Genomic DNA, 27,517 nt, shown 5'->3' on the forward strand with positions numbered 1-27,517 from the left:
CATGACCTGCACACCACTCAGCTGCTCAGAGATCAGAGGATAGGAGAGCTTCCTCTCCAAGCGAGCATTGCTACTTGTAAAACTTTGGGGCGAGATGCTTTGTGAATCTCCAAAATCTATAGTTCCCAATTCTCATCAGCCTCTTTTCCGTCTCCCAACTCTCCCTAGGAGGGAATGTTTTGTGCTAAGTATATTGCTACCCAACACTGTACACGCCAAGGATGCAGATTTATCGGGTGATCACCCATGCTGGGGTGGCCTCTTGGTGTCTTATGTTCCTTTAAGTAACTCCTCACTTCTGTAAGTAACCTGATAAACCCACGTGTTCACTAAGGCTTGGGTGGGCTCATTTCTTTGGTCTGTTGTCAGAACCTTATCTGGGGTGAGTAGATTTTTGGTTCCTATCTCCCCAGGAAATGTCATACAACAGAGGCTGACTAAAGCATGGGGGGTGGGGGGTGACAGCAATGAGATGAATTGGAAAAATATCTAAAAGGCAAACATCTGGCAGGATTTGATAGCCCTGTGCACGTGGGGAAAGAAAGAGCTGAAAGGAAGTTCTGCGTTTCTGGAAACAGAAAAGGCTGAGGCTGTCTGTCTGTGATAGGCATCCCCACCACAGTGCTTAGACTGTCAGGTGCACCCTGGTACCACCACCCACAGAGTAGAATTCTTTTACCTCCTGTGTTCCTGCTACTACAGACTACAGGGGGCATGCTGCTCCTGCCTCCAGGTATGAGCTAGAAGGAGAACACCACAGCAGGAAGGAAGAAACAAGATGGAGATTTCAAGGGTTTTGCCCAGAGGCTCCTACACCGTACATGTGACAGGAAGTTACCCAAGTGGCAGAACCCGCTGGGAAGCTTGTGTTGGGACTGTACTGGGCCAAGTTTCATCACCAGCTATTTTTATTTTTAGCCTATGCCACATCTTAGAGCAATCAGGTCTATAAATGTCCATACAGCTTGCCATGCCTGGGCCCCAGGCAGAAGGGAGCAGCTAAAAAAGGATTATGCTAGGCCTTGTCATGGGCTCTTAAATGCCCTTGCTCAGCAAATGCCTGGATCTTACTTCCAATTTCTGGGTTTCCCATCACCATCACCAGCCCTCTTCACATCGGGTTTCAGAAAAGAGGGTCCTAGGAGAACAAGTAGATGGACATGTATCTTTGGGTAAATTACCACAAAGCCAGGTCCCACAGTGGCCTGCAGCTCCAGGTGGCCTGCTAATCTGGCTTTCCTGGACTCCTCTGTTGAGCCTCTGCAGATGTATCTTCACTCTCTCAGCTATTTGTCCTATTGCTATTATTAAAGAGAAGGGACGCTTGGCTTCTGAGTGAGGCAGCTAGCTAATCAGCTTGGGGGCCTCAAGTCTCCTCACCTTTACCTAAGAGGAAGAAAAGGCCTTATCTCACAGGACTATGGAACTGAGCTAAAATACACAGAGGGCAAGTGCCTTGTCTTGCTTATGCTTAGGGAATGAAGTACTTCCCATCAATTTGACCCCTCTGGGCAGTTTAGTTTTAGACTCTACTATTCTAACTTGTTTCCTGATTATTTCTACTTAAATGGCCAACAGATGACTCAAACTCTTGCCCCATTACACAGACTGGCCCTCTCTACCTCATTCAACTTTTCCTATAGTTTTAGCTCCGTCTAATAAACTAAGTATCTCCTTGTTTTATACTGCCTGGCCCCAAAGGCAGGAATTTTGACCTGTTTTATCAGCTGATGTGTATCTAACTTGTAAAACAATCCAGGGGAGGGGACCCTGGAGAGATTGCTCAGTGGTTAAGAGCATTAGTTGCTCTTTCAGAGGACCTAGTTCCAATTCTCAGCACCTACATGATGGCTTACAGCCGTCTGTAATTCCAGTTCCTGGGAGATCCAATGGTCTCTTGTTGCCTCCTTGGGCTCCAGGCACTCACATGGTGCAAAAATACATGCAGACAAAACAGCCATTCACACAAAATAAATGAAGGAATAAATAAATACCCCAATGCTGGGCACATAGATGCTGCTAAATAAATACTTATTGAATCAATCTATTCTTTTATGCATTTATTGCCCTAGTCCCCACTTTAGCCCATTTTCTTTTTCCTATTGCTCAAGCCAAAATACTGGTTGTACTTCATTCCAAGGTTTTTTTCACAGCCATGTTCAAAAGTTAAGTCAGTCCAAATTTAAGACTTTATATGCTCCTGCTTCAGTGTGCCTGGCACCCACTCACTTCTTTCTAATCCTTAGTCACAAATGTATTGCACCTACATTACAGAAGTAGACTGCTCAAGTCTTCTGTCCCCATACAGCTCATTCATCATGCTGCAAATATGATATTACCAAAACACAATCCATTGATCCTTCTTCATGCCTCCAGGACAGCAGTCAACTCCTAACTGAGCCATCTAGGCCCTACCTCACCTAGGTCCTGCTCATTTTTCCAAGTTCGTTTCTACCTCCTTTCTCCCTGTCCTGCTACCTCAACCCAGGCCCCCCTACTCTGCAGCCATACAGAGCTTTCATGGTTTCAGAGAGTCTATTTGAACCTGTCTCACCATCTTAGTCCTCTTACTGTTTTCTACCTAGAATTCCATCCTTCCCTCCTCTGCCTCCAGAGCCTTCCTTCACAGTCTATGCTCATGTCATTGGCAGCTTCAAAGTCAGATTCCTCAGGAAACCTCTGCTCCCCACTGCCACTTCTAGAATATAGGCTCCTCCTCAGAGCTTCTAGAACATTTTGTGCTTCTTCCCTTGGAGCACTTCTTATAATAGTGCATCTACACGTTTGCTTACTCCTCCACTAGAATGTAAGCTTTATAAGGACATGGGCTATAGCTAGTCATGCTTTTATTGTATCTGTACATAGCATAAACTTTTTCTTACTTTTCCAGTACTGGCAACAGAACCTAGTGCCTACTGCATGGTAATTCTTGATTACTGAACTATATTCCCAGCACATTTTGTGTGTACCTAGTTTTGAAAAAAGTTCTCATTAAGTTACCCAGGCAGGCCTTAAACTCTTTCTGTAGACCTACAAGGCCTTGTACTTGTGATTATCTGCCTCAGACTCCCAAGTAGCTGGGATTACAGACCTGAGCCATTAGATCCAGCTATAAAACCTTTTATAAATGTTAATTCATACAATTTTCTTAATACTCATATGAAGTGCTATTATTATTGCATTATATAGATGATGAAGCTGGAACAGAGCAAGTTCAGATAGCATGCCCAAAGTCACATGCTAGCTTATTGCAAAGTTGGAATAATACAAAAATCCAAGCTCTTATAGCTACAGTTCCTCTATTGCTTTTCATATAGAAAGCCCATCCAAGAAATTTTAAATACAACAAGGAAAGAATGACTAAGTTGATAAAGACTGTAGAAATAACACAGTTCTGTGTGGGGGCAGTGGGAAGAAAAGATGTAGGACAGAATAAGTGAGACAGATATGTTTACATACCAGCCATGGTGGAAAAAAATCTTAGTCCATAGCATAGGATGAGTCCAGAAGAAATGGAAGGTGATGGACCAGGATGTATCTCAACAGTGTAGGACTGCCCTACCATTTACGACTGCTACATTCACTCACTACTGCACCCAAAAATACGTTCACGAGGCAGGTGGGCAGGGTGGGAGAGCTCAGGAAGACAAATGGCAAATAGTAATGCCATCAAGGAGAGAATGTAGGACAGACCATTGGACTTGTTCAGAAATGGGCCACTGAGGACATCTAAGCAGTTTTCCTGGAGTGCTGGAGAAAGAAGTCAGACAACATGGGCTTAGGGAATGTGAGGGTATGGAGGAAGCATTCAGGGAGACTTTCTTCCTCTCTGAGCCATGAAAAGCAGACTTAGGAATCATGAAGTCAGATCTTCTTAAGATATGATGACTAGGACATACTTAAGGGCAAGAGGATTGACTCTTTGGAAAGTGAGACGTGAAATAGGCTTATACTGGAACAAAGCAGCCACTTCTATGCAGCAGCAAGCACACTGTGGCCAAGCACATAAAATGTAAGTGTGGCACAAGGCTGGGATTTAGGTAGAGGGAACGAGCAGTATTAAGTTAGGAATTCCTTCCTAGGAAGCATCTGGTGGCACCTGACATGAGCAAGGGAGGTCTGGAATGAGGAAATATGATGGGGAGGGAGGAAAATAATTTAGGGCCTATTAATGAAGAAAAAGCAGATAATGGACGGAGATGTGAGGAAAGAGGAAATGAGTTTCAAGATCTCCCACATTCAAAGAATGGGAGAAGACGGAAAAGTTCACGGAGACATAATGAAAAAGATCTAAAACAAACCTAAAATGGGGGAAGAGTAGGAAAGATTTGACAGAGGGAGATAAACAGTGTGCTGTAGACTCCTCCAAACAACTTTGTAAGGAACATAAGGCAAGCTGCCCAGGTGACAAGTGAAGGGCTTCATCTGTAGAGGCCTACTGGGGCCCAAATCCTAAAGGTCCTAGAGCCACATAGACACCTTCCTCAGGTGGAGGATGGTGGGGAGGGGACAATGATCCAGGGCTGGGTAGCCCTAGGAAAGGATATGCAACATAATGCCCAAACACGTGAGAAGACAATGAAAGAATGAAAACTAGGATGAATTTGATAAGTTCTTTTAACAAGCATTTTTTTGAGCAATACTTTGCACCAGGCATCAGTCATAGGCTTTGATTGTTCTCAAAATGTTTACACTCTAGTTGGAAGGACAAGTCAATTCAAGGCACCTAAACTACAGCGCAGAAGTGAATGGTGTATAGCAGGGAAAGGTACGGAAAGACCTCTTGGTCTTAGTGTTGATGTGTGGCGTAGAAGTCTACATAGTATACCTTAATAGAGCTCATACTGAAAAAGCCAGTTGGGGTTTTGGCTTAATCTGGATAAGTATATAAATCCACTAAGTTGCTACTTTTTGTATATTGCCACTTCTGCATTTTATAACGAGATGTGGAGAGTTTTCAGATTTTTAGGTTTATATCACTGCAGTTATACTCGAGCTTATGCCAAAAAGAATGAATTAACATGCCTTGGTTGAAGGAAAACAAGTACATTGTAAGGAGTTTGCCTGCCAGGGAAGACTCTCTACCCTGCAGGACCTACATGTCCCCAGCTGCTGGAGACTTGTGTGACTGAAGCTGTGGGTGCATTGCTAATGTTGGCAAGTTACTTTTGAAACTTACTGCAGTGTTTACCTTGGGGGAAAACCTGGGAGAAAATTATAAAAGATTTTTTTTTTTTTTTGGTTTTTCGAGACAGTATTTCTCTGTCTAGTTTTGGTGCCTGACTTGAATCTCACTCTGTAGACCAGGCTGGCCTGGAACTCACAGAGATCCACCTGCCTCTGCCTCCCATGAGTGCTGGAACTAAAGGCGTGTGCCACCACTGCCCAGCCAAGTTCTTTTAAGACTTATTTTTTTTATTTTGAATTCCCTGTATGTAAGTGTTTGTACATGTGGTATGCGCATATGAATACAGCCATCAGATCCCAGGAGCTGAAGTTCTAGATGGTTATAGGCCTGATATGAGTGGTAGAAATTGAACTCGGGTCCTCTGCAAGAGCAGTAGAAGCTCTTACCCCTGAGTCATCTCTCCAGCCCTAAAGGAAATTTTCCAAAGTCATCTTAAAATACCATTGTGAACTAGTGCACATTATGCCTCAACAGTCCTATTACCAATGAATCAATAATGTCATAATAAAATGTAAACTCCTCATGAGTAGTACTGTAATTTATTCAAACAGATGATAAATTATTATATTATATTATAATAATATTATTATAAATATTATATCATAATTATAAGTTCACTTAATGAAAATTATAAATTATGCAAAACTGTTTTCTAGATCATGCTCCCTCTTTCCCTAAAGTTGTGCAGAATTCTCAGATGGGCCCCAGGATCTCTACCCCTGCTGTATAATCACTTCCCCTTAAGTGTGGGTGGGCCCCCTGACTTGCTTCTAGTCAGTGGTAATGGTAATAGATGTCACTGTCATGATTATGTTACATTGTATAAGGTTCTATGTCAGCAGATTGGAGAGAGAGCTTTCCCTGCTGGCCCTAAAGAAGCAGCTGCATTGTGAACAGGTGATGGAGAGGACTGTGTGGCAGGGAACATTAGCAGCAGGCAGATCTGTGGGTGGCCTTCAGCCTCTATACATACAGTCCTAATGAATTCTGCCAACAGCCTTTCGGAGCTTTTCCAAGCTGATTCTTTCCCAGTTGAGCTCCCAGATGAAATGTGGCCTGGCCAATACCCTGACCACAGCTCTATGAGATGGAGCAGGAAATCCAGCTAAATCAGATCATGAGATAACACTTAAGTATGTGTTAAGCTGCTGAATTTGTGATAATTTACTACACAGCAATACAAAAACTAGCACACAGGCATCCACTGGTCATAAACTTTTATTTGCACCCTAGCCCATGTAGATACTGTCTTTCTTCAGTAATACTTAATGATTTATTTTTATTTTCAATTACATGAATGTGTGTGGTGTGTGTGTGTGTGTGTGTGTGTGTGTGTGTGTGTGTGTGTGTGCGTGTGCGTGTATACATGTGTGTGGTGCCAATGGAGGCCAGGAAAAGGTGTGGGATTCCCCAGACCTAGACTTACAGGTAGTTGTGAGTCACTTTATGTGTGTTCTGGGAACCAAACTCGGGTCCTCTGCAAGAGCAGTAAGCACTCCTATCCAGTGAGTAATGTCTCCAGACCCTTTTCCAATATTGAAAACAGAATGAAAATGGGGGCTTTCCGTGTCTTTCCACCCGTATTTCCCCAGTAATTCTCTATAGTCCACCACATCGGCCTGAAATGTGTCAGGCATATTATGGTCTCTGGTTGGCTTTTGTTCACCCCATTCCTTCTCACCTGGATTCCCTCCTTTACACCTTGTTCTTTGCCCATGAAACCTGAACTTCTAGACCATGGACAATTGCCCCCACACTGTTTTTACCTGCATTACTTTTTGTCTGTGGTTCATAAACTATTATGGATCACTTCTGAAATTTTATTTCTCAGAAAACATAATATATATATGTATATATATATATACATATATATGTGTGTATATATGGAGAGAGAGCATATAATAGGATGGCTGCAGCAATATAGAAAACATATGCAAATATGTATGTGGTCTTCTCATTAAAACTGTACACTCATCGAACCCCAAGATTCCAACTTGTACATATAGCACATTGCTAGAAATCCTCTGCATCATCATCAACATCAGTGCTGGGAATCAAACCTAGGGCATCACATGTTCTAGGCAAGCATTCTACTAATGTGCTTTAACACTACCCACAATCGTCTATATTAAAAATAATGTTCATAACAGTGGTTGAAGTATCTATCACAGGTTGGTCAATGTTTCAAAGCCTGAGAAAGCCTGTCTTTACAAAAAGATAGCTTAAGGGAACTGTTTCAGTTCTAGTATCCTTTTTAAGTAGGTACATGCCGAATACAACCAAGATAACAACACATAAACACTGATCAGGAGGAGGGACTAAGCTAGAGGAATTCGAGCAAGTATGGCCAGGAAAGAAGTTTGCTGCTACTGAAATGTTTTGGTCTTAGTCACTGGCAGGATTGATTGATTGTAGTTAGCACAACGTTTTCTGTGCAGCCTGCCTAAACATCTGTTTTGTACAACTGTTGCTCAATTTCCTCCTCCTTTCGAATCACTACCTTTGAAGCACAAAAGAAAAATCTATCCAAACGACCAAACAAATTACCCTAACGGCTTCCCAGTCCTTTAAAGGAGAATCTGAGCTTAAAGAAGGTTCTTTACTCTCTAGCCCCTTACCTCCAGCATGGGTTCAAACTTCAACTCTTAGGCTTGACCCAAGTCCCTCCCCTTACCCTGTCATCTAATGAATATGCAAATTAAACATAATTGGCAGCCAATGGCGTGGGTTCTGGTCACATGGTGCTGATGGTAGGTGAGCAGACAGAAGTTGTGTCAGTGAACAGAGAGGGCTCTCAGTCTGGGGCGAGCGCTCTACTGAGCGTGGACAGATGCTTAGGCAGTAGTCCTGGCAGCGGCGGCAGCAGCAGGCAGTGGTGGTGGCAGAAGAGGGGAAGAGGGACGGCCCGAGACCTACACACACTCACACTTTCAAGTTCTCTTGACGGGAGAGGAGTTGGGGCTGCAGAGAGAGGAGGCCAGGAGCGGTCCCATCTATCCCATTCCATCTCCCCCTCTTCTTCTTGCTCCCTGGCTCTGCGATAGTTCAGGATTTGGGTGGCCATACGTGGCAGCGAGGGCAAAGGGGCCGGGAGAGTGGGGACCAGAACCAAAGGTGTAGTGGAAGATGCCCATCCTGCTGTTCCTCATAGATACGTCCGCCTCCATGAACCAGCGCACTGACCTGGGCACCTCCTATTTGGACATTGCCAAAGGCGCTGTGGAGTTATTCTTGAAGGTAAAAGGAGGGGAGAGGAGAGATGGGGCTTGCTCCTGCGGGATGGGGGGTTGGACTGAGGTGCTTCTGTAACGTGTGTATCGCTTCCCCTCGTTTCCTATGCGATCCCTCCGTCATCCTCGCCCCGCAGCTGCGAGCCCGGGACCCGGCCAGCCGCGGAGACAGGTACATGCTGGTCACCTACGATGAGCCTCCGTACTGCATCAAGGTAAACAGGCCAGCGGGGGAGCGGCGAGCGGGCGGGAAGAGCGAGCGCGTCCGCCAGCCTGAGCTGCTGATCCCCTTTGCCTCCGCCCGTGGCGATCCTGCGTCGCCCTGCGGGACGGGCTTGGGTGCGGGGCGCCGAAGGCCAGGAGGAGCAGGGAGGTCAGCGGCGGCCGGGGATCGCGGAGAGGGACCCGAGAATGAGCAGCCCGTGTAGAAAAGGCACAGGAGGGCTAAGCGTGTAGCGCGACGGCTGCAATCACCTCGGAAGATGGCGGACATTTTGCTTTTGTATGAGGCAGCCGGAGGCAGGGTGAGGGCGCTGCTGAGATGGAAAGGAGGGAGGGGAGGAGGCTGAGGAAGGAGGGCTCAAGGCCCTTGGTGAGGCTGCGGCCCCTTCGCCTGGGACTCCGCCCTAACGTGCTCCTAGCCCAGCGCGGGCTTTCCTGCCGCCCGGGCTCCTCCTCTAGACCCTCCTTCCATCCCTCGGCCCGCCCTGCCGGGACTTCCTCTCCCTCCTCCTGCTCCTGTCCTCTTCTCCTCCACCACATCTTCCCCTCCTCTTCCTGCCCAGCGCAGGGACGCACTAGAGCGGGCCTCCTGGAGCTGCTCCTTTGCATTGGAGCCCCTGGACCCCGCCCCCGAGCCCCACCCCCGCCCTCCCCCAGGCCCCCACCCGTTTGGAAATGGTTCGCCTATGCTGCTCCCAGCTCCCAGACCCTGAACGCTCCTTTCTGCTCCGCGCTCAGATTGAGCCCGCTCTCAGTTACCTTAGCGACTGTTGCTGTTTCATTGGAAATTCCTGCGAAGCAACCACTGAATGTGTGTCGGGGACGGTTGGGGGGTGGGTGTGTGTGTGCCTGCGCAGAATCTTCGTAGGGAACTGGTTTAACAGGGACTAGAGGTTTTTCGGGAGCTGGCCTACCTATTTGCATCCGAAATTAGGTTTGCTCTTAGCTGCATAAGGATTTGCCAAGGGCACGATTGGACTCAGAGCAGATGCACTAGTCAAATTCGATGATTTGATTCTCAGTTTTTGACCCTTAGCCTCCGTGGGGTAGTTTTTTGGTGTTCCCATGGTGAAGAGATAAAGAACTGGTTTGCCTGCAGTAGCTTGATAAGAGGAACTCAAACTGTTAAATCATCCTGCATAGGGATCGTGCTTGTATTTCAAAATTTTAGAAGGTTGTTACCATTATCCCCGATGTCTTTTACTTGTTAGTGTGAGAGTTTGAGGCCATCTCTCCCACTCCCCCTCCACCCCTGGTCTAAATCATCTCAGTAAATTAACAGGAGGTTCAGTCTGGATGTGTTGTAAGCCTTGGTTTAGCGATTTGTTTTGATGAAAGATACTTCTCAGAGTAAGTTAGCCAGGGTGTTCTTTCAGACATAATGAAAGTGAAGAGACTTATTTGGTAAGTCTCAGCTTTGATTAAAAGTTTAATTTGTAGGTTCCTCCTAACATTCTGGTTTCATTACTTTGTTTTCAATTTTTATTTATCTACCACCACCACCCCAATCGAGCTACTAGTCATATGTTTTCAGAAAATGGTAGTTTTCCGGGCCAGCCTGGGCTACAATAATTGCAAGTATAGGGCTGGAGACCTAACTTTTAGTGATGGAGCACTTACAAATATGAAGCCTTGAAAACTTTCTATCCTCACCATAGAAAAATCAAATAAGATCCAAAGTCCAAGTGTTTACATCTTTTGACTATTAATAACAGCAGTGAGAGCCTACCATTTGTAGTATGGCTATTTGGAGATATACTCAGTAATTTGTAGCAGTGGAAGACTATGTACAAAAACAGTGTATGTATCTTTTTCTATAAAGGTACAACTTACTGAGCATTTTGTGAGGACTGATAACAGTTCCTAAAATAGTTTTTTGAGTTATTGGAATTACATGACAGCCTGTCATGGTATTGCACGCCTTTAATCCCAGAACTCAGAAGGCAGAGGGAGACCAATCTCTATGAGTTTGAGGCCAGCCTGGTCTACACAGGAAGTTCTAGGCCAGCCAGGATTATATATTGAGACACTTTCTCAAAAAAAAAAAGAAAAAGAAAGAAAGAAAGAAAAAGAGAGAGAGAGAGAGAGAGAGAGAGAGAAGAGAAGAAAAGAAAAGAATTAAATGACAATTTGCAAAATCTTTTCCCTTGGAAGGAATAAAATGTTTTGCCCACTTTAACAGCCACTATTCCATCTTTAAGTCCACTATTAGAATCCCATGGATCCTACTATTTTTTTCAGTCCTGGGATACAAGTCAGGCCCTCCTGAATGCTAGGCAAGTGTTCTGCCACTGAGCTGCATTCCCAGCCAGTGTGCTTAGTTATACTGTGCCTTTCCTACTTATTTCATTCAGTGAATTACCCTGAGTTGCCACGTACTTTTTAATGGCTGTGTGTCTTAGCCACTTGTTTACAAAGCACTCAGTATTTGTATGGAACAGAAGAAAATGTTCAATGTTATTTTAGTTTAAATTTCATTTTAGCTCTTTTCATCCTACTGCTTTACATCTCCCCCTTAAACAAGAAGCAGTCTACCTTTGATTTTTTTCTCCTGTAGATCAAATGTGAGAAGATACTTTGTATACTATGTTTAATTATTAATCACTTCATCTTAGTCTTTATGCCTTCCTAAGCCTTTTCAGTTCTCATTTAATCCATAAAAGGAAAGGTTAAGAACCTGATAATACTCTTGTCCTTTACCAATATTCTTATTGATAGACCATATTTAGGTAAGAATTTTCTGAATTTCTCTTTTGGATATTACCTTCTGCCTAGCCCAACTTTCTCCTCTGCCTGTAATAACTTTGTTCTTTTGCTTTTTGAGGTTGTAGCTTGCTTGGAAATTTGGAAGTTTTGGAGCATCTGATGATATTTTTCATAAGTTCCGGATAGATTTTCACTTGCTATGGCTGGGAGCCTTGTGGGTCTGCTCTCTCTCACACATGCTATCTAACAGGTCCTGCTTTGATTGTCAGGAGGCACCCTGGTTTCTACTTGACACTTCACTGTTTGTAGTGAAGGGGCCCAGGTCCTTCCAGCAAAGTGAAGGTTTGGCAGCGTTTTATTGGTAGCAAATTGTTCTGCGGAATAAGTAAATAAAGTAAGTGTCATTTGCACTTTCTCTGAGGCTGCAGAAACAGTGTAACGGTTCACTTCTCAAGTCTGGACTATGTCCAGCTCCAAACGCTTCCAAATGCATTTTATTCTGCTAGGAGGTCCTCTGCTCTTGCAACTGTAATAGGCATGAGTTGCATTTGCTTGGACGATTTCTTTTTAACAGGCATGCAACTCTTCTCAGTATATCCACTTACAAGCTTTGACAATAAATCTTGGAAGAAGTTACTGCAATAGAAATTTTTCGCTAATGTATGCTGTTGAGTGTGTAAATATAGTATTTCACCAAATAATTGGTAACTTTGCACTACATACCTCTTGGCACATAGCTGTCTACTCTTTTAATATCAGTCATACCTGATCCTTGCAGCACTCTGGGTATGGGTGGAATTAAGCTTGATTTAGGGACCACATAAGAAATGCAAATACTGTGTGTTAAACCTGTGTTAGTGTTGCTTTGTAAACATGTTTCATATGTTGTGTTACAAGTATTAATATATATATATTGTTAATATACCCTTTTTTAGTATTTTATAATTTCTGATGTATCCTTAGAAGATGAATATAGTGCAGGCCTTTAAAAATATTGTGTGAGGGGTTTTGTGGCATAGTTCTTAATGGTCTTGCCTGAGATTCTGCTGCCTTATATGTTTTGTTTTGTTATGAATCATAATTTCCCTTTATTCTGTAACTGGGAGAGGCAGACTTTTCAGAAGAAAGTAAGTCATTAGCCTGAGCGCTCTCCAGTAAAAGTATTCAAAATAATTTCGTATTTGAAACCACTTCATTAAAATTATTTTTGTTTAATTATTAATTATTTTATTTATTTAATTTTTAACATAATACAGAATCATCTTTCTAGAAATAGTTGAAACATGTGTATAAATAGTGGTCAGAAGTATGTTATAAATAAGAAGAGATAAGGTTTCAAAGAAATATCCTACCCTGTAAAGTAGTAAACTGAAAAAGTGAGTGATTCTCTTGGATATTGCTTTTTCACATTGTGTAGCTACTTTTGCTTATGGGTATCTACATGCCTTTGTCAAAATGAGCCAGAAAGAGGAAGAATTCCGGCCTATAGACTGAGGAAATAAACCTAAGGTTTTAAATAATGATACATGTAGCAGACATTGATTAGAATTTTAATTAGGGTATTACAGGAGCAACTCGTTTTTTTTTTTTTGGGGGGGGGGTTCAATACAGGGTTTCTCTGTAAAGTCCTAGCTGTCTTGGAACTAGATCTGTAGATCAGGCTGGTCTTAAACTTGGAGATCCACCTGCCTCTGCCCCATCTGCCTCTGCCTCCCAAGTGCTGGGATTAAAGACATGTGCTACCACTGCCTGGGTAAAGGAGCATCTTTTTTTGTTTTGTTTTGTTTTTTGTTTTTTGAGACAGGGTTTCCCTGTGTAGCTTTGTGCCTTTCCTGGAACTCCCTTGGTAGCCCAGGCTGGCCTCGAACTCACAGAGATCTGCCTGGCTCTGCCTCCCGCGTGCTGGGATTAAAGGCGTGCGCCACCACTGCCTGGCTTAAAGGAGCATCTTTTAAGAGGGTCTTCTATTATGGCTGAGACTGTAGAAATGTTTTGGGGTAAAATAGTAGCAACATAAGCTGTGAGAGCCATGTTAGGCAATGCAAGACACTTTTAAAACTCAAAATCCCCAAATGCTCAAAAGCAGCACATTCACTTTAGTGATTGTTTTCCCCATGATTTTGTTTGCACCTCCCCTTTTAGACAAGGTCCCTCTAGGTTGCCCTGGCTATCTTGAAACTCTTTATGTAGACCAGGCTGTCTTTGAACGAGATCAGCCTGCCTTTTTCTCTCGAGTGCTGAGATTAACAGTATGCACCACCATGCCTAGCTTGATTTTTGGCTTTCCTTCCACACTAGCTATGTGAAACATTTGACAATAGTTATTGTGAAACAAAAACAGAAAGAGAGACTTAACTGTAGAGCCTAAATCTCTGGCAAAGGTCTGTTTTGTAAATTCAGTGTTCAGATTAGGCATCAGCCGGAAGAGATATAGGAGAAAACTGATGACATTGTAGAAATCCGTCTATATTGTATCCCAAGCCTTTCTTGTATCCATTTAGTAAGTGTTACATTTGTTGCTTCTCTCCTGGGCCAGTGTTGTAGCTGGCATTCAGTTGGTAGCTAGTCTTGTCCTCCAGTCAGTCATTTTCCCCCTTCATTGCTAAGTTTGTTGGTCTTTAAAGAAAACAAAAGTCATTCTCCTATGAAAAATCCTGCAGGCACTGGGCATGGTGGTTCATGCTTGTAATCACAGCCTGGCCTGCATATTGATACCTTGTCTTCAAAACCAAACCAAGCCCAGAATGGTGGCATACTCCTATGATGCCAGCACTTGGAAGGCTGATGCAGAATTGACATGAGTTCTTAGTTCTTGCATAGTGAATTCCAAGCTAGCCTGGCCTATAGAGTGAGATATTGTCTCCAAAAAACAAATGAAAATTTTAAAATGAGAAAAATTTTAAAATCCTTCAGGATACTTCATTAGATGTCAGAAGAAAATCCATACACCTTGGCCTAGACACTAGTGATGGCCTTGATGTGGACCGGTGTTACTTTTCCAACAGTGTCTCTCCATTTTTCTTCTTTCCACATGAAGCCAGGCTCCAATCATCAGGAGAAATGAAGCCCTCATCTCCAAACCCATTGTAGCTCTTCTGTGTCATTGTCTATGTCATTCTCTGTAACTTGGACAGATTTCAGTTGACTTTGCTTCGTCTGATCCAGGTATCACTAGGTAGCCCAGACTGACTTTGAATTTGGAGCAGTCCTCCTGCCTCAGGCTCCTGAGTGCTGACATGACAGGCATGTGCCACCATGTTGGGCTCTGGTTTTTTCTCTATCTTCAGCCTCCTGAGTGCTGGAATTAAAGGCACGTGTGCCACCACACCCAGTCAACTTCCCCCCTTCATTGTATTCTCCGAAGTGATCTGTCTTCTCTTTCCCACTTCCATCCACTCCAAGCACTGTAACAAATTCCCTTGTGAGTTCTTAACACTGATCCCTTAATACTTTCTCCATAGTCCCACTTCTACATCTCTCTCTCTCTCTCTCTCTCTCTCTCTCTCTCTCTCTCTCTCTCTCTCCCTCTGTGTGTGTGTGTGTGTGTGTGTGTGTGTGTGTGTGTGTGTGTGTGTATGTGTATTGTTACTGTTGTTTTTTTGGAGGTAGAATCCAAGGCTTCATGCGTGCTAGGCAAGCATTTTACTGCTGAGATACATCCACAGCTCCTAGCATGTTGAATATGTTAGTGTTCATCTTGACTTCCCTAATGCAAACATTTTAAAGGCATGTTTTTGAACATAGGGATACTTGTACCTCTAGTACTAGAGAGTGCCTACATCTTAGGTACTCAAAAGGAAAAAAATTTTTTGGCACTGTGTATACACAAAAGCTTACCCCCATTCCTACCCTCACTCCCATTTTCAAGATTTCTCTCCAGATAGTAATCACCATTAACAATTTTAATTTCCCTTCACCGCCTGCAGTCCCTCTTTCTTGCAGGGAAATGCAACTTTTATCACTGCAGTGATATGATCAAAATGGTGCTTCCCAAGGGTGGTCTGACAGTGCTTCCCCACTTCTGCAGTCTAGGCATGCGTTTATATTTATTGAACAACCTTTGTGCACCAGGCTTTGTTATAGAGACTTAGGGTAGTACCAAGAAACACCCAGCTCAAGGGGAGAATGGGAATCATAGAGTAGTGGACTCAACCAAAGGATCGGAGGTGAAGGACTGAGAACTCAGGTTGTCTGATCAGAATTGTGACTAGTTCAGACAGAAGAAGCCTGAGAGCTTTGAAACTGACATGCTACAGTTTGTATATTTCTTCCGAGAAGAAGGCATCTGAAGTGAATTGGAAGAGAAATGGGGCAGGGCTTGTCGTCTGCATCTGTTTGCTTATTATTTCCCAGTGTTTGTTGAAGTGGGCCAGGGTGGAGAGGAAGTGGAGAGGTTGTGAAGTAACACAGAAGGTTTCGTTGAAGTTGCTCGCTTTTTAATTAGTGCCGGCTACTTGGGATTTGGTCTTGGCACTGGGGTTGGGGATGGAGAAGGCCAGGTGCAGGTAAAGAGAAGGCAAATATTTTCCTTTTCAGTTTGCCTTTGCTTCTGGAAGAGAATATGAACTGCTGGGAACACAGGCTCCTTCGTTTCACAGTGACCAAACAAGGCAGCTGTTCTATGTCTTGGGGGAGAAATGTGCTTTCTAGGGAAGGACCGGGCTGAAGGGGCATCTATGTGGGTGGGGGTGGGATCTGAATAAAGAAAACTTAACTCCTTTAATTTAGATCCTTAAACAAGAGGCTCCTGTTACTTTAGAGAGAGCGTGCATGTGAGATCTAGTCCAACCCCATGGATAGATGTTGGAAGCCTCGTATAATTACCTCTTGAATACAAGCTTGCAAGTAATGATTGACTTTCCAGAGCTTCCTCCTCAGGAAAGCCTTTTGAACCCATAGAGGTCACTAGGCCATAGAAATATTGTGTTTATTCTTGTTTCTGTTGGTAAATGGGTTAGGGTTCCCAGCCTGAGTTGTTAAAAACACATCGTCTGGGGTTGAGGATTTAGCTCAATGGTAGAGCACTTGCCTAGCAAGTGCAAGGCCCTGGGTTTGATCCTCGGCTCCAAAAAAAAAAGAAAGAAAGAGAGAAAAAAAACACACCGTCTCCACTCTCTGTCAGGGCTTGGCACTGCCAGTGCTGGGTGAGGCTGTGAAAGAGGCTCCTGTGGAGACAGCAAGGGGCTGAGATGGCAGGGGCGGTTGGCATGTCTTTTTCAAGTATGCCAGTCATTCATACTTTTTACAGTTACTATTGTTGCGTCTATCTGTGCTCATCTGCACGCGCTACTCTGGTGCTTGTGTGGACGGCAGAGAATGTCGGTTCTCTCCTTCCACTGTGTGAAACCAGGGATAGGACTGAGGTGGTCAGGCTAGGAACAAGCACTGACCCATGTCAGTGGCCCTAGATTTTATATTTCTCTACCGTTTGGCATCCACAAGCCATGTGTGATTGTTGAGCACTTCAGAAGTGGATGGTTTACAAGTGTGCAGAACAATGCAAAATACATTTTTGTTCTATTCTGTTAAATAAATTGCATAATAATTCAGTTATTTTTTTCTTTTTTGGTGTGTGTGTGGGGGGGGGGTCTTACCGTGTTGCTCAGGATGGCCTCGAACCCCTGGGATCAAGTGATTTTTCCTGCTGCTAACTACCTCTTTATACGCTGAACTATAGGCACATACTGCCATTTCTAGCTTTTATATTTTTTAAACATGGTTGCTTGGAAATATAAAGTTACATCCATGACTTGCACTGCATTTCCATGAGCAATGTTACTCTGTCCTTTTTCTGAAGGTGATTTCTGATGTGCAGGCCCTGGAAATTGTTTCTGAAGGAGGATCCTTTCAGAGTCCTGTTTAAAAATGAACAGCATCATAAAGGCCTCATTTATACATGAAAGGTTATCTTATAGTTCAGAGTTGATGGCTGGATAACCCTCGGCCCTGGGGCAAAATACGAAAGCATCCCGTTCTTGACTGTACTGAAAGCTAGTTTGGTTGCTTAGGTTTTTGGATGCAATTGCTGACCCAACTGGTTGGGTTGGAATTTTTTCCTGGGCTAAGTATAACATAGTACACATATGAATGAATCTAACTGTGATAATTCAGAATTCACTTAAAAAGTGTTTTCATTGGTGACACTAAATATTTCAGGCTTTCAGTGTTATTAAAATATCAAAGTATTTACTATGTCTCTTATTTGATTCCCCTAGCTACTTGGCACCAGATTCTCCAGGAAAAGTGTGATAAAGAGTTCATTTTTTCAGCTCAGCATAGTGCAAAACTAAGAAACAAAAGAGAGTTTGAATTATTTTAATGATCCTTACACGGTCCTGTCTTATCATGAGAAGATATCAGAAGCCTTAAAGGGAAACACTTTGTGATGGTGGTGGGGTCCACCTGTTAGGAAAGCACCTAGGAGTCTTACTTCTGGGGGATTCAGCTCTTACTGGGGTTTCCAGGGCCATCTGATTGCATTGTTACTATAAAGGCTCCAATTTAAAGAATAAGTGTGTAATTATGAGGATGCAAGTACAGAGAAGCCTGCTAATAACATGCAAAAGATGTGGGAGGGGCTAGAGTGTGGCATAGTGCTAGAGTAATTGAGTGTGTGAAGCCCCAGCACTATTAAAAAAATTTTTTTTGGTCCTCCTAAATCCTATTTTATGGTCAAAAATGTTGTCTAGACCTTATGGTATGCCATATATTTCAGATACGAATTGACTTGTAGCTGCTTTCTTGTAAAAATGAACAGTCAAATGCTTGCTTTCTAATAATAGCAGCCGACAATTATTGAGCAATGCTTATATACAGGGCAGTTTGCCAGTGAATATAAAGTGTTTATTTAGTTTATCTCCCCAGTCAGCCTATGTCAAAGGTATTATTATCACCACTTAGTAGATAAGTCAGAGACGTTTATCTGGGGCCCAGAGAGGTTAAGAAACACAGCTGATAGCAACATGTCTCCATTCCAGAAGCTCTTCTAATACGATAGTGCACAGTAACTTAGCAATCACCCAGCAAGGGAAAATTATTGCTGCAAATGTTATTTTTATTATTTAGCTGGCTATTTCTAGGTGATTATCATTGTACATTTCTGCCTTTGATATCCCACAGTTGGGCCCCTGTTTAGCACAGTCGTGGAGTTATTCCAGTACAGAGTGGATGGAACTTGAGATAGGGTATATTATGTATATTCTGGCAATTGGGGAGGCTGAGAAGGCCCTGTGAAAACAGTAGCAGGTTGGCAAAAACATCAGGGTAGTTCTTGGTTACTCAGAGATGGCTAGAAATGACTGTTTCTTTGCTTTACCAATCACCTGATAGGTATTTCTATTGTGAGGGAAGAAAAGTATTTAGTGCCCTCCATAGAGGCCACTTGATGTCTTCTCATCTGACCTTGTAGTTGAAGCAGGGTTTGTTTGTTTGTTTGTTTGTTTGTTTCTGAGACAGAGTTTCTCTATGTAACAGTCCTGCCTGTCTTGGAACTTGCTCTATAGACCAGGCTAGCCTCGAACTCACAGAGATCCATTTGCTTCTGTGAGTGCTGGGATTAAAGGTGTAAGCCACCACTGCCTTGCTGAAGCAGGTTTTTTTTTCAAGCTCTATATGCACCAGACTCCAGATTGGTCTGTGCCTCCTCTGCTGGTATGGTCCTTATTTCATACAGAACTCCCAATCACCTCAAAGTGTGGTTGAGAGAGAGTATTCTTACTTATTTAGAAGACCTGGAATGGGGAGGTGGGGCATTTATTTATTGATTGATTGATGTATTTATTTATTTATTTATTCTCGAGACAGGGTTTCTCTATGTGGCTTTGCTCCTTTCCTGGAACTCACTTTGTAGACCAGGCTGGCCTTGAACTCATAGAGATCCGCCTGCCTCTGCCTCCTGAGTGCTGGGATTAAAGGTGTGTGCCACCACAGCCCGGCTTCTGGAGGTGGGTTTTAAAGAACTGGAGACATTGGCAGAATTACCACTGAGGGTGTGAATGGAAAAACATTATATGCAGACTTTTGTGGTACTGTGCCACATGCTGACAGGAAAAGGTAGAGCTTTGTATACTTTCTGATTCTTCAATTCATTACTACTTGCCACTCTTCAATTCAGCAATTTTCAACATGTGGGTCTTGATCCCTCATCAGATATCCTGCATATCAGATATTTATATTACAATTCATAGCAGTAGCCAAATGACAGTTATGAAGTAGCAATGAAATAATGTTATGGCTGGGAGTCACCACAGCACGAGGAACTGTAGTAAGGGTCACAGTGTTAGGAAGGCTGAGAAGTGCTGCTCTAATTACTTATGCCCTGCCTCTTGGCCTGAATAATCTGGTAAATTTAGTACCAAAGCCAAAGGCTAGGACTTGAATGTTGTTGAGCAAAAACAACTCATCAGTTTTATCTGTGAAGCCAAGGAATACAACTATGAGAGAATATGGTTTATGAAAGCCTTAGGGTTTCTTTGCTTTAGGACTGCTTTTTGGGCAGAGCTGATGCAATGGGTAAAAGCACTGACCGCACAGGCGTGGCAACAACCTGAGTATGACCCTCAGAAGCCACTCAAGGTGGAAGGAAGGAACTGACTTCACATTTGCTCCGTGTCACATGGCCTCACACACCCAATACACACATGCACAATAATAACAAATACAAAATTTAAAAAGGAATACCTTGGAATTCTGCAGGACTTTGCAAGGAGTTTACTAATGTTTCTTCTCCTTGCCCTTAGCTAAATTTGAAAGTAACTACCTCTTCCTTCTAGAAACTTGTCACTTCCTCTATTCTGCTTCCCTGCTTTTCTGTCTTACCATCCTTGTCCTGTCTCTTAAGTTTTTCCTTTGATGACTGAATGCACCCTGTTCCTTTCGTGGTTTCAGATATTCTCTTGTATGGATGCTTCCTCGCTTTGTGTTTTTCACTCAGGTAGCTCAGCTGACTATAGGATGTCCTCAGCCACAGGTAGGACATCACAGATCTAAAACCTTCTATAGCCCCTCTTTTAGTCACTTAGGATTGAAAGCAAACCACGATGCAGCTTTGCAGCTTTGATTATGCCTTTCCACCTTTTTTCCAGGACCTGGATAGCATTCCTCTGAAATGTCTCCCACACCCCTATCTTCAACTCGGTCCAAGCCGTCAATGTTTTAATGCTTTGAACATTATACAAACCTTCTAATTGGTCTTCCGGGAGCCTCCCATGTTCCTACTCTCCACTCAAACTGAATGTTAGCTCTCTTTAAAATTTCATTTCATCCTATCACCCTCCCCATGAACCTTCAAAGACTCTCCGTGCCTACGGGGCCAAGTCCAACTTTCTTGGGTTTTTAGAGCTCTCTGCGAAGTGCTCCATGTGTCTGCCTATAAATTTAGACCTCATCATTTCTGGCCTAACACGCAGCAAGTCCTGTCTCTTTTACCTGCTGAGTGTGACCCTCCACTCTGTTCACAACTCTTAGAACCTCAGTAACAAAGGAACTAGAGATCCACAGCCAAGCAGCCGGAGGCCTGGGGTGGGGGAGGGAGAGGGGAGGAAGTGAACTGAAAGTATCCCATTAAGGGTGTGACTTGAAGGGGATGATATGACAGAAGGTGCTTTTAAACTGCTGTTATAATGATGAGAGGCTGCAGAAGGGGTGGGGAGGGGATGGAGTATGACCTTTAGTGGTTTATTAGCCTGAACCAGACCAAGATGGTTTGGTTTAAATTGGCCTGGAGTTGCCTAGAAGCACATTTGTTTAGTGAGAAACCCCAGTCTCTGTATTTCTGTCTCCATGGAAGAGAGCCTGCATAACTAGGCACTAGACTGTGGGACTCTTGGGACAGTATCAAACGTCTAATTCAGCCATGGCATTGGAAAGTAAGGAATCCCTTCTGCTTTATTTCTCAGACAAGAATGTCAGTGATGCACAAAGCAGAGCTTTCATTTTCATGAAATTTTCCACAGGTAAACTAAATTGTTTTTGAGCCAAGGTCTCTCTGTAGCCCTTGCTGTCCTGGAGCTTGCTATGTAGATCAGACTGGCCTTGAACTCAGAGATCTCCATCCACCTGCCGCTGCTTCCAAAGTGCTAGACTTGGGGTTGGGGATTTAGCTCAGTGGTAGAGTGCTCACCTAGCAAGCGCAATGCCCTGGGTTCGATTCTCAGCTCAAAAAAACAAACAAACAAACAACAAAAAAAAAAACACCAAAGTGCTAGACTTAAAGGCATGTGCCACTGTGCCCTGTGTAAACTTCATCTCAAAGTGATGCTTTTAAGTTATATGTTAAAAAAGACTCAGTACCTAGGTATCTTTACATGAAACAAGTGTCAAAAACTGGACACAGTACATCCTGTCTGCAAAACAACACTTTCCACAGCTATGATTTCCTGCAGGTTGTGCCATTTTAGTTGTGTGAACATTGCTGGGCTGGAAGGCAGGAGACCTAGGTTTTTAACATGAGTCTGCTACTAATTACACCCATGACCCCTGGGCAAGCCACTTAACCTTTTATGGTGTCAGTTTCCTCATCTGTTAAATGAAAGGATCAGACTGGATTATTTCCATGGTTCCTGCCTGAAAAGGGGTGGGAGAAAATTGTAGGACTAATAGGCAGGAAATAGAATAATTGAGGATTGGAATTCAAGGTGATTTAGAAATTACTTGAAGTTCCAGAAAATAGCTCCTTGGTGTGCTTAACGCGTTCCACTGCACGCTTGTTTAAGTTGGGAAGTGGCACCCCAATTACACAGTTTCTGTTTGCTGCTACAAAGTTTGGTTTTCACACAATTCCTTTCAACAATTCCTTCAGAATCCAGGTGGTGAGGTTGAATGAACAGAGTAGTTTTCTTCTTATGTGTAGATTTTCAACAACGAATAAGTGTTACTTTTATTTTGTGCAAATCAGCTCACAATTTTTTGAGATAGTTTTAAAAAAGGATTGGTCTATTGGGAAGAGATGCTGTGTAATATTAGAACATTGTAAATGACCATTCTGTTATGGGCTGCTGTTTTGTTGTGTTTGCATTGCTTAGTCTCATTCCTAACCAGGTGTGTTTTTCCTTAGGCCATTAGTGTGAATTTTTATTATGTATATGTGCCCATAAAAATGTCTCACTGTAGCTGGGCTGGATGTCATATAATTGAATTCCTAGCAGTCAGAATGCTAAGGCATACAGATTGAGAGTTTGAAGCTAGCCTGAGTTATGTAGTGGGACTCCTTGGAAAAAGGTCTCATATTAATGCCAATATTGAAACAAAAGTGCACGCAATCTGCACAGTAGCTATTAAAACATATTGATTTATTTGTATGTGTGTATGTATGTGTGTGTAAGTGCAGATGCCCACAGAGGTCAAGAGAAGGTGTTCGATCCGTAGGAGCTGGAGTTGCAAGTGATTATAAGCTGCCTGATGTGAGTGCTGGGAACCAAATTCAAATCCCTCTTTTTTTTTTTCTGAGATAGGGTTTCTCTATGTAACAGTCCTGGCTGTTCTGGAACTCACTTTGTAGACCAGGGTGGCCAAGAACTCACAGAGATCTGCCTGCCTCTGCCTCCTGAGTGCTGGGATTAAAGGCATGTGCCATCACCGCCTGAGTTTTTTCTTTTTGTCTTGTCTGAAGCACATGGATGGACATCAGTAGTCAGACCCACAAAATGAGTGTTCTCGAGCAGAGAAGTCATTTAGTGAATTAGAATGGACTTTGCACATTTTAGTGAGTTCAGGACACAGGAGCTGTCAAGAAATAACTCAAACAAAAAGGAATCCAAGAGAACTGCGCAGTCTTTAAACAAGTGTGTTGTAAGAAAGAGCTATACTAATCAAACACTAACCAAATGCACCCTTTGGCCTCCTAAAAGTGTTAGTACCTTGAGTCAAATGCAAAAGCCAAAGGCTGCTTCTCTGTTACTTTGAGGCTAGCCTCTTGTACATAACAGGTTCCAGGCCAGCCAGGGCTATGTCTCAATGAAATAAAATAAGAAAAAACTATGAAAAGCTTCACAAAGGAAAGCAAGTTAAATAGGTCAGTGTTGAGGAACTAATGAGCCATAGAGGGTGACAGAGCAACATGTAAGAAGAGAGTCTTAGGAGGAGGTACACAAAGCAACAGTTACATTCTTGTTAATGGACGATGTGGGCCTCCTCCTTTCACAGGTAGCTTAGATAAAAACACTTTCAATGGACATGTTAGTGATTTTAGCTGTCACAATGTTCTGTTATTGATGCATCTCCTATATAGAGATTGGAGTCTAAACAGACCTGGGTCTGTCTATAAAATCCTGTACTTCAGAAGCTGAGGCAGGAGGACTGTCAAGAGTTTAAGATCAGCCTAGTCTATATATTGAGTTCCAGGGCAGTTTGGGCTATAGGATGAGACCCTGCCTCAAAAGAAATGAAAAGCTAAAGGTGGGGCTGGAGAGGTGGCTCAGCAATTTAAGAGCACTGGCTGCCCTTGCAGAGGACCAGAGTTCAGTTCCCAGCACCCACATGGCAGTTTACACCATTGTAACTCCAGTTCTAGGGGATCTGATACCTTCTTCTGGCCTCCCTGGCCACCAGGTGTGTGTATGGTACCTGTACACATAAGCAGGCAAAACATATGCATAAGATCAAACAAATCAATTTTTAAAAAATGTCTTTGAAAACCCCAAACCAACAAACCAAAACAAGCCTCCAAAGTGGGAGGTGGGTGGAAAATTGAAGAATTGGAATCCATTTTAATGGTGAGGAGAAAATTCTTGGCACTGAACATTTTAAGTTGCCTGAATATTTGGCATAACGCTAAGAGGAGGGACCAAGAGAAAAGCCATTTGTTTTCTGGAGAGACAAGGTTGATTGGAAAAGCTGGGCATATTAGTTTTTTGTTTTTTTTTTTTACATCATTCTGTCTTACTCATCAGTTTACTGACACAGAAACAGTTCATGTTAACAAAGATGATTCAATGTCAAATTGAAGAAGAAAGGAAATTGGCTAAAAACTACTGTGGAGATTGATTTATTCCAATTGTCTGGGTTCCTGCAGAGCAGCTTTCCCTAAACTTATGGAGAGCAGATGGAAAAAGGAAAATTGTTTATCTTTCAACAAGAGAATTGATGGCCCTGCTATATTTAGACTCCTTGGCTTTAACTTGGGACATCTGGGAAAATACTCAAATCCGTTAATCATCTAGTTTGTAACCATCTACAAAGAAGCACAAAGTCTAGAATAGCTCTTTAGCATGGGCTTATGAAGAACAAATACTATCAGGCTGATTTCACTTTCTTTCGTGCAAAACAAAATGTGCTTGAGGAGGGGAGCAGCATGTATTGTCTCCCTGATGTAAACAGCAGCCCTCGTTATTCAGTCCTTATTCAGTCGCTCTGAAGGGCTCTCCTCAGCTGGGATGACTTGGGCTAGACTGTCAGGACAATGTCAAGATGGGTTGAGGAGCAAATGTGCCCCCAAAATGAGTCAGTGCAGTGGCCCAGCACTAAGTTGGGGACATTGGAAGTTATGCTATTCCAGAGAGAAGGTCACGGCCTGCTGTGTGAGAGAACTGTAACATGTAAGGAGTTTTTTTTCTCTTTGAAGATCTGCTGCTATCTTTCGATAGCTAACCATACTAGAAAATCTTAATCTCTTTTTCTCTTTATAAATACTCAGTTTACATACAGTCTGTAAGGGACGCTTCCTACGTGGACGTTTAAGTGTAGCTGACCTATCTTTATGCATTACTTTGAATGGGAATGTTAACACTGTGTTTATTAAACTTATGAATTATGCTAAGTCAAGCAAGGTCACTGATATTTTGGAAAAGGATTACAAATGACCTTTAGAGATAGAGCAGAAGCGTTCAGAAAGGGCTCTAATACCACTCCCACTTCCCTCCCCTTCAAGCACAGTTGATCTTCTAGCTCCTTTACTTGTTTATACTTCTGGCAAGGTTTAATAGAGGGCAGAGTTCTTCTAGTTTAAAAACTCCCTACATTAGAGAAGTAGTCTCTGGGAAATGGGATGAAGTTCAGGATGCTGAGATTTGAGGGTGGGGAGTGGGGTGATAAATACTTCTTTTTCCTCCTCCATTTGAGGCCAGTGGAGAAATAGACACAAAAACCAGCGAGTCCCTTTGTTGTTGTTTTTAGACAGAATCTGGCTAGCCTCCAACTCACTGTCCTCCTGCCTCAGCCTTCCCAAGTGCAGGGATTACTAGCATCAGCCATGACAGTCAGCTCAGAGTTCTAAGTAGCACCTTTATTCCTGAGGAAGGCTAGGCTAAGAATCCAATGTAGATGCACGATCTTGAAGAGTTTTTAGATATTACATACTGATACACTCCCTTGTTGGTCCGCTTAGGGCGAGAGCCTACCTCATAAGTTTTACATGTCAGAGAACAAAGCAAGCAGTTCAAGGAGCTTTAGCCATAGTCTGGGAGAGACAGTGCTGGCTGCCTGGTCCTAAACCCAGTAGTTGGATTAGAAGGCAGAGGTGATGGCAGTGAGAAGCCTCTTTAGGCTTCCCACCTCTGAGGACAGTCTCTCTACTGTGCAGAGGCATAACTGAGAATAAGTGGTTAGTGGACAGTCAGGCAGAGCTGGGAACAGAACTGAGGTCACTGAGATACAGAAAGTCCTGTGTTTTTCCATTGATGTGAAAAGATATTGATTGAGTGGGCTATGCAAATTTCAATCAGGCCTAAATTAACGTATTTTATAAGGCAGCAGATATTTTCCTTCTGTAGGTCAGTTTTACTTACATGATTCTTATAAGACATGGAATTATAGGGTAAATAAATGCTTAGATAAGAATTGTTATGGGGTGTGGAATTACGGGATATGAAAATCAGAAGGGATGTTGTTTGTTTGTTTGTTTGTTTGTTTTTATTTAAGACAGGGTCTCATTGTGTAGCCCTGGCTAGCCTGGAATTCTCTGTGTAGACCAGGCTGTCTTCAAACTCACTGCCTGTCTCTTCCTCTCGAGGGCTGGGGTTAAAGGCGTGTACTATCATGCCTGGTTTAGCATTGGTTTTATAGCCCTTTTATTTATTGGATGAAGAAACAGTGCCCCAGACACTTATTCTGGACCATGCCAGGTTAGTCAGTGACAGCCAGGGCTAGATGAGGGTCATATAGTTTTGAATTTACTGCCCCCACCCCCAAGTGTTCTGTGCTTAGCCCTCAGGGAAAACAGACTGGTAAAATGCAATGTGAAAACTCTACTAACCTTGAATTTAGTAATCTAACAGAACTTGTCTAGGAGGTCACTTAGAGAATGTGTGGAGGAGTATGTAGTGTAGTGGTTTAAATGGGAGGGGGATGGTCTAAGGTTAGGCTGGCTTGCTTCAAATCCTGGCTTAGCCTTGATGAACCTCAGTGTATTCATCTAGAAAAGGGATATAATAATTGGACCGCCCTTCTGTATGTTCTGATGCTAAGATAAGAATAATATATATCTACTCTACACTTTGCATATGTGAATTCCTAGTGTATAAAGACTGGTAAATATTGTCTGCCATTATTCACCATAATCCTTTCTGAGATACTTTGAAAACTTGACCTGCGAGGACAACTCATCCCAGGTTACTTCTTTGCTCTAACCTTCCTTCTCTAGATCTCCCAGACTACAAATATTGTCATCATCTTACTTTCTCCTTTTAGACCTGCCCTCTATTACCAAGTCATAACTTGTGCATTTCAGATGTTTTTCAGTTTACTCTGCCTCTATCCTGTCGCGATTCTGGCACTGATTGCGCCAAGCCTGGATTACTATATAATTTCTTTTTCTGACTTGCATTTTTCCTTCCTCTGGTCTGTTTTGGTTGTTGCTACCAGACTGGTCCTTCAGAGGCATTGTTTTATCTTGTTTCCCATGGCCCTGAAGTCTGTAATGACTCCATTGTCTGTCCTCTCAAAGGCCAGCCCTCATGTCTGACCTCCATGTCCCTAGCAGATCATCAGTGATTAAAAGAATAATAATACAATGCCTGCCATATACAATTGAAAATAGTCAAGTAGCAACATTTAAAAAATACCCTTTGCGGTGGCACTTAACATTTGGTCTTAACACTTGGGAGGCTGACACAGAAAGAACAGGAGTTTACATGGACTATGTCCTACTATGTTTGCTAGGACATCTTTTAAAGATTTATTTCTTTTTTATGTTTTTATTATTTTTTTCCCTCAGAGCTGAGGACCAAACCCAGGGCCT

At 42.9% G+C, this 27,517-nt stretch overlaps 1 protein-coding gene across 3 annotated transcripts in view; it reads left to right on the plus strand.

Annotated features, from left to right (window-relative positions):
- The first annotated feature begins 7,942 nt into the window (after nt 1-7,942).
- The window catches only part of LOC118573820 (integrator complex subunit 6-like), a 55,468-nt gene continuing 35,893 nt past the window's right edge, over nt 7,943-27,517 (plus strand). For all 3 annotated transcript variants that reach the window (XR_004943678.1, XM_036174224.1, XM_036174225.1), the window contains exons 1-2: nt 7,943-8,425; nt 8,556-8,633. Coding sequence is in view for 2 of the 3 variants with exons in the window: in XM_036174224.1 (XP_036030117.1) it covers nt 8,315-8,425; nt 8,556-8,633 (189 nt within the window). In the remaining variant the exon portion in view is untranslated. The remainder of the gene's footprint in view (nt 8,426-8,555; nt 8,634-27,517) is intronic.

Source organism: Onychomys torridus, chromosome X (genome assembly GCF_903995425.1).
Source record: "Onychomys torridus chromosome X, mOncTor1.1, whole genome shotgun sequence".
NCBI classification, from domain to species: domain Eukaryota; kingdom Metazoa; phylum Chordata; class Mammalia; order Rodentia; family Cricetidae; genus Onychomys; species Onychomys torridus.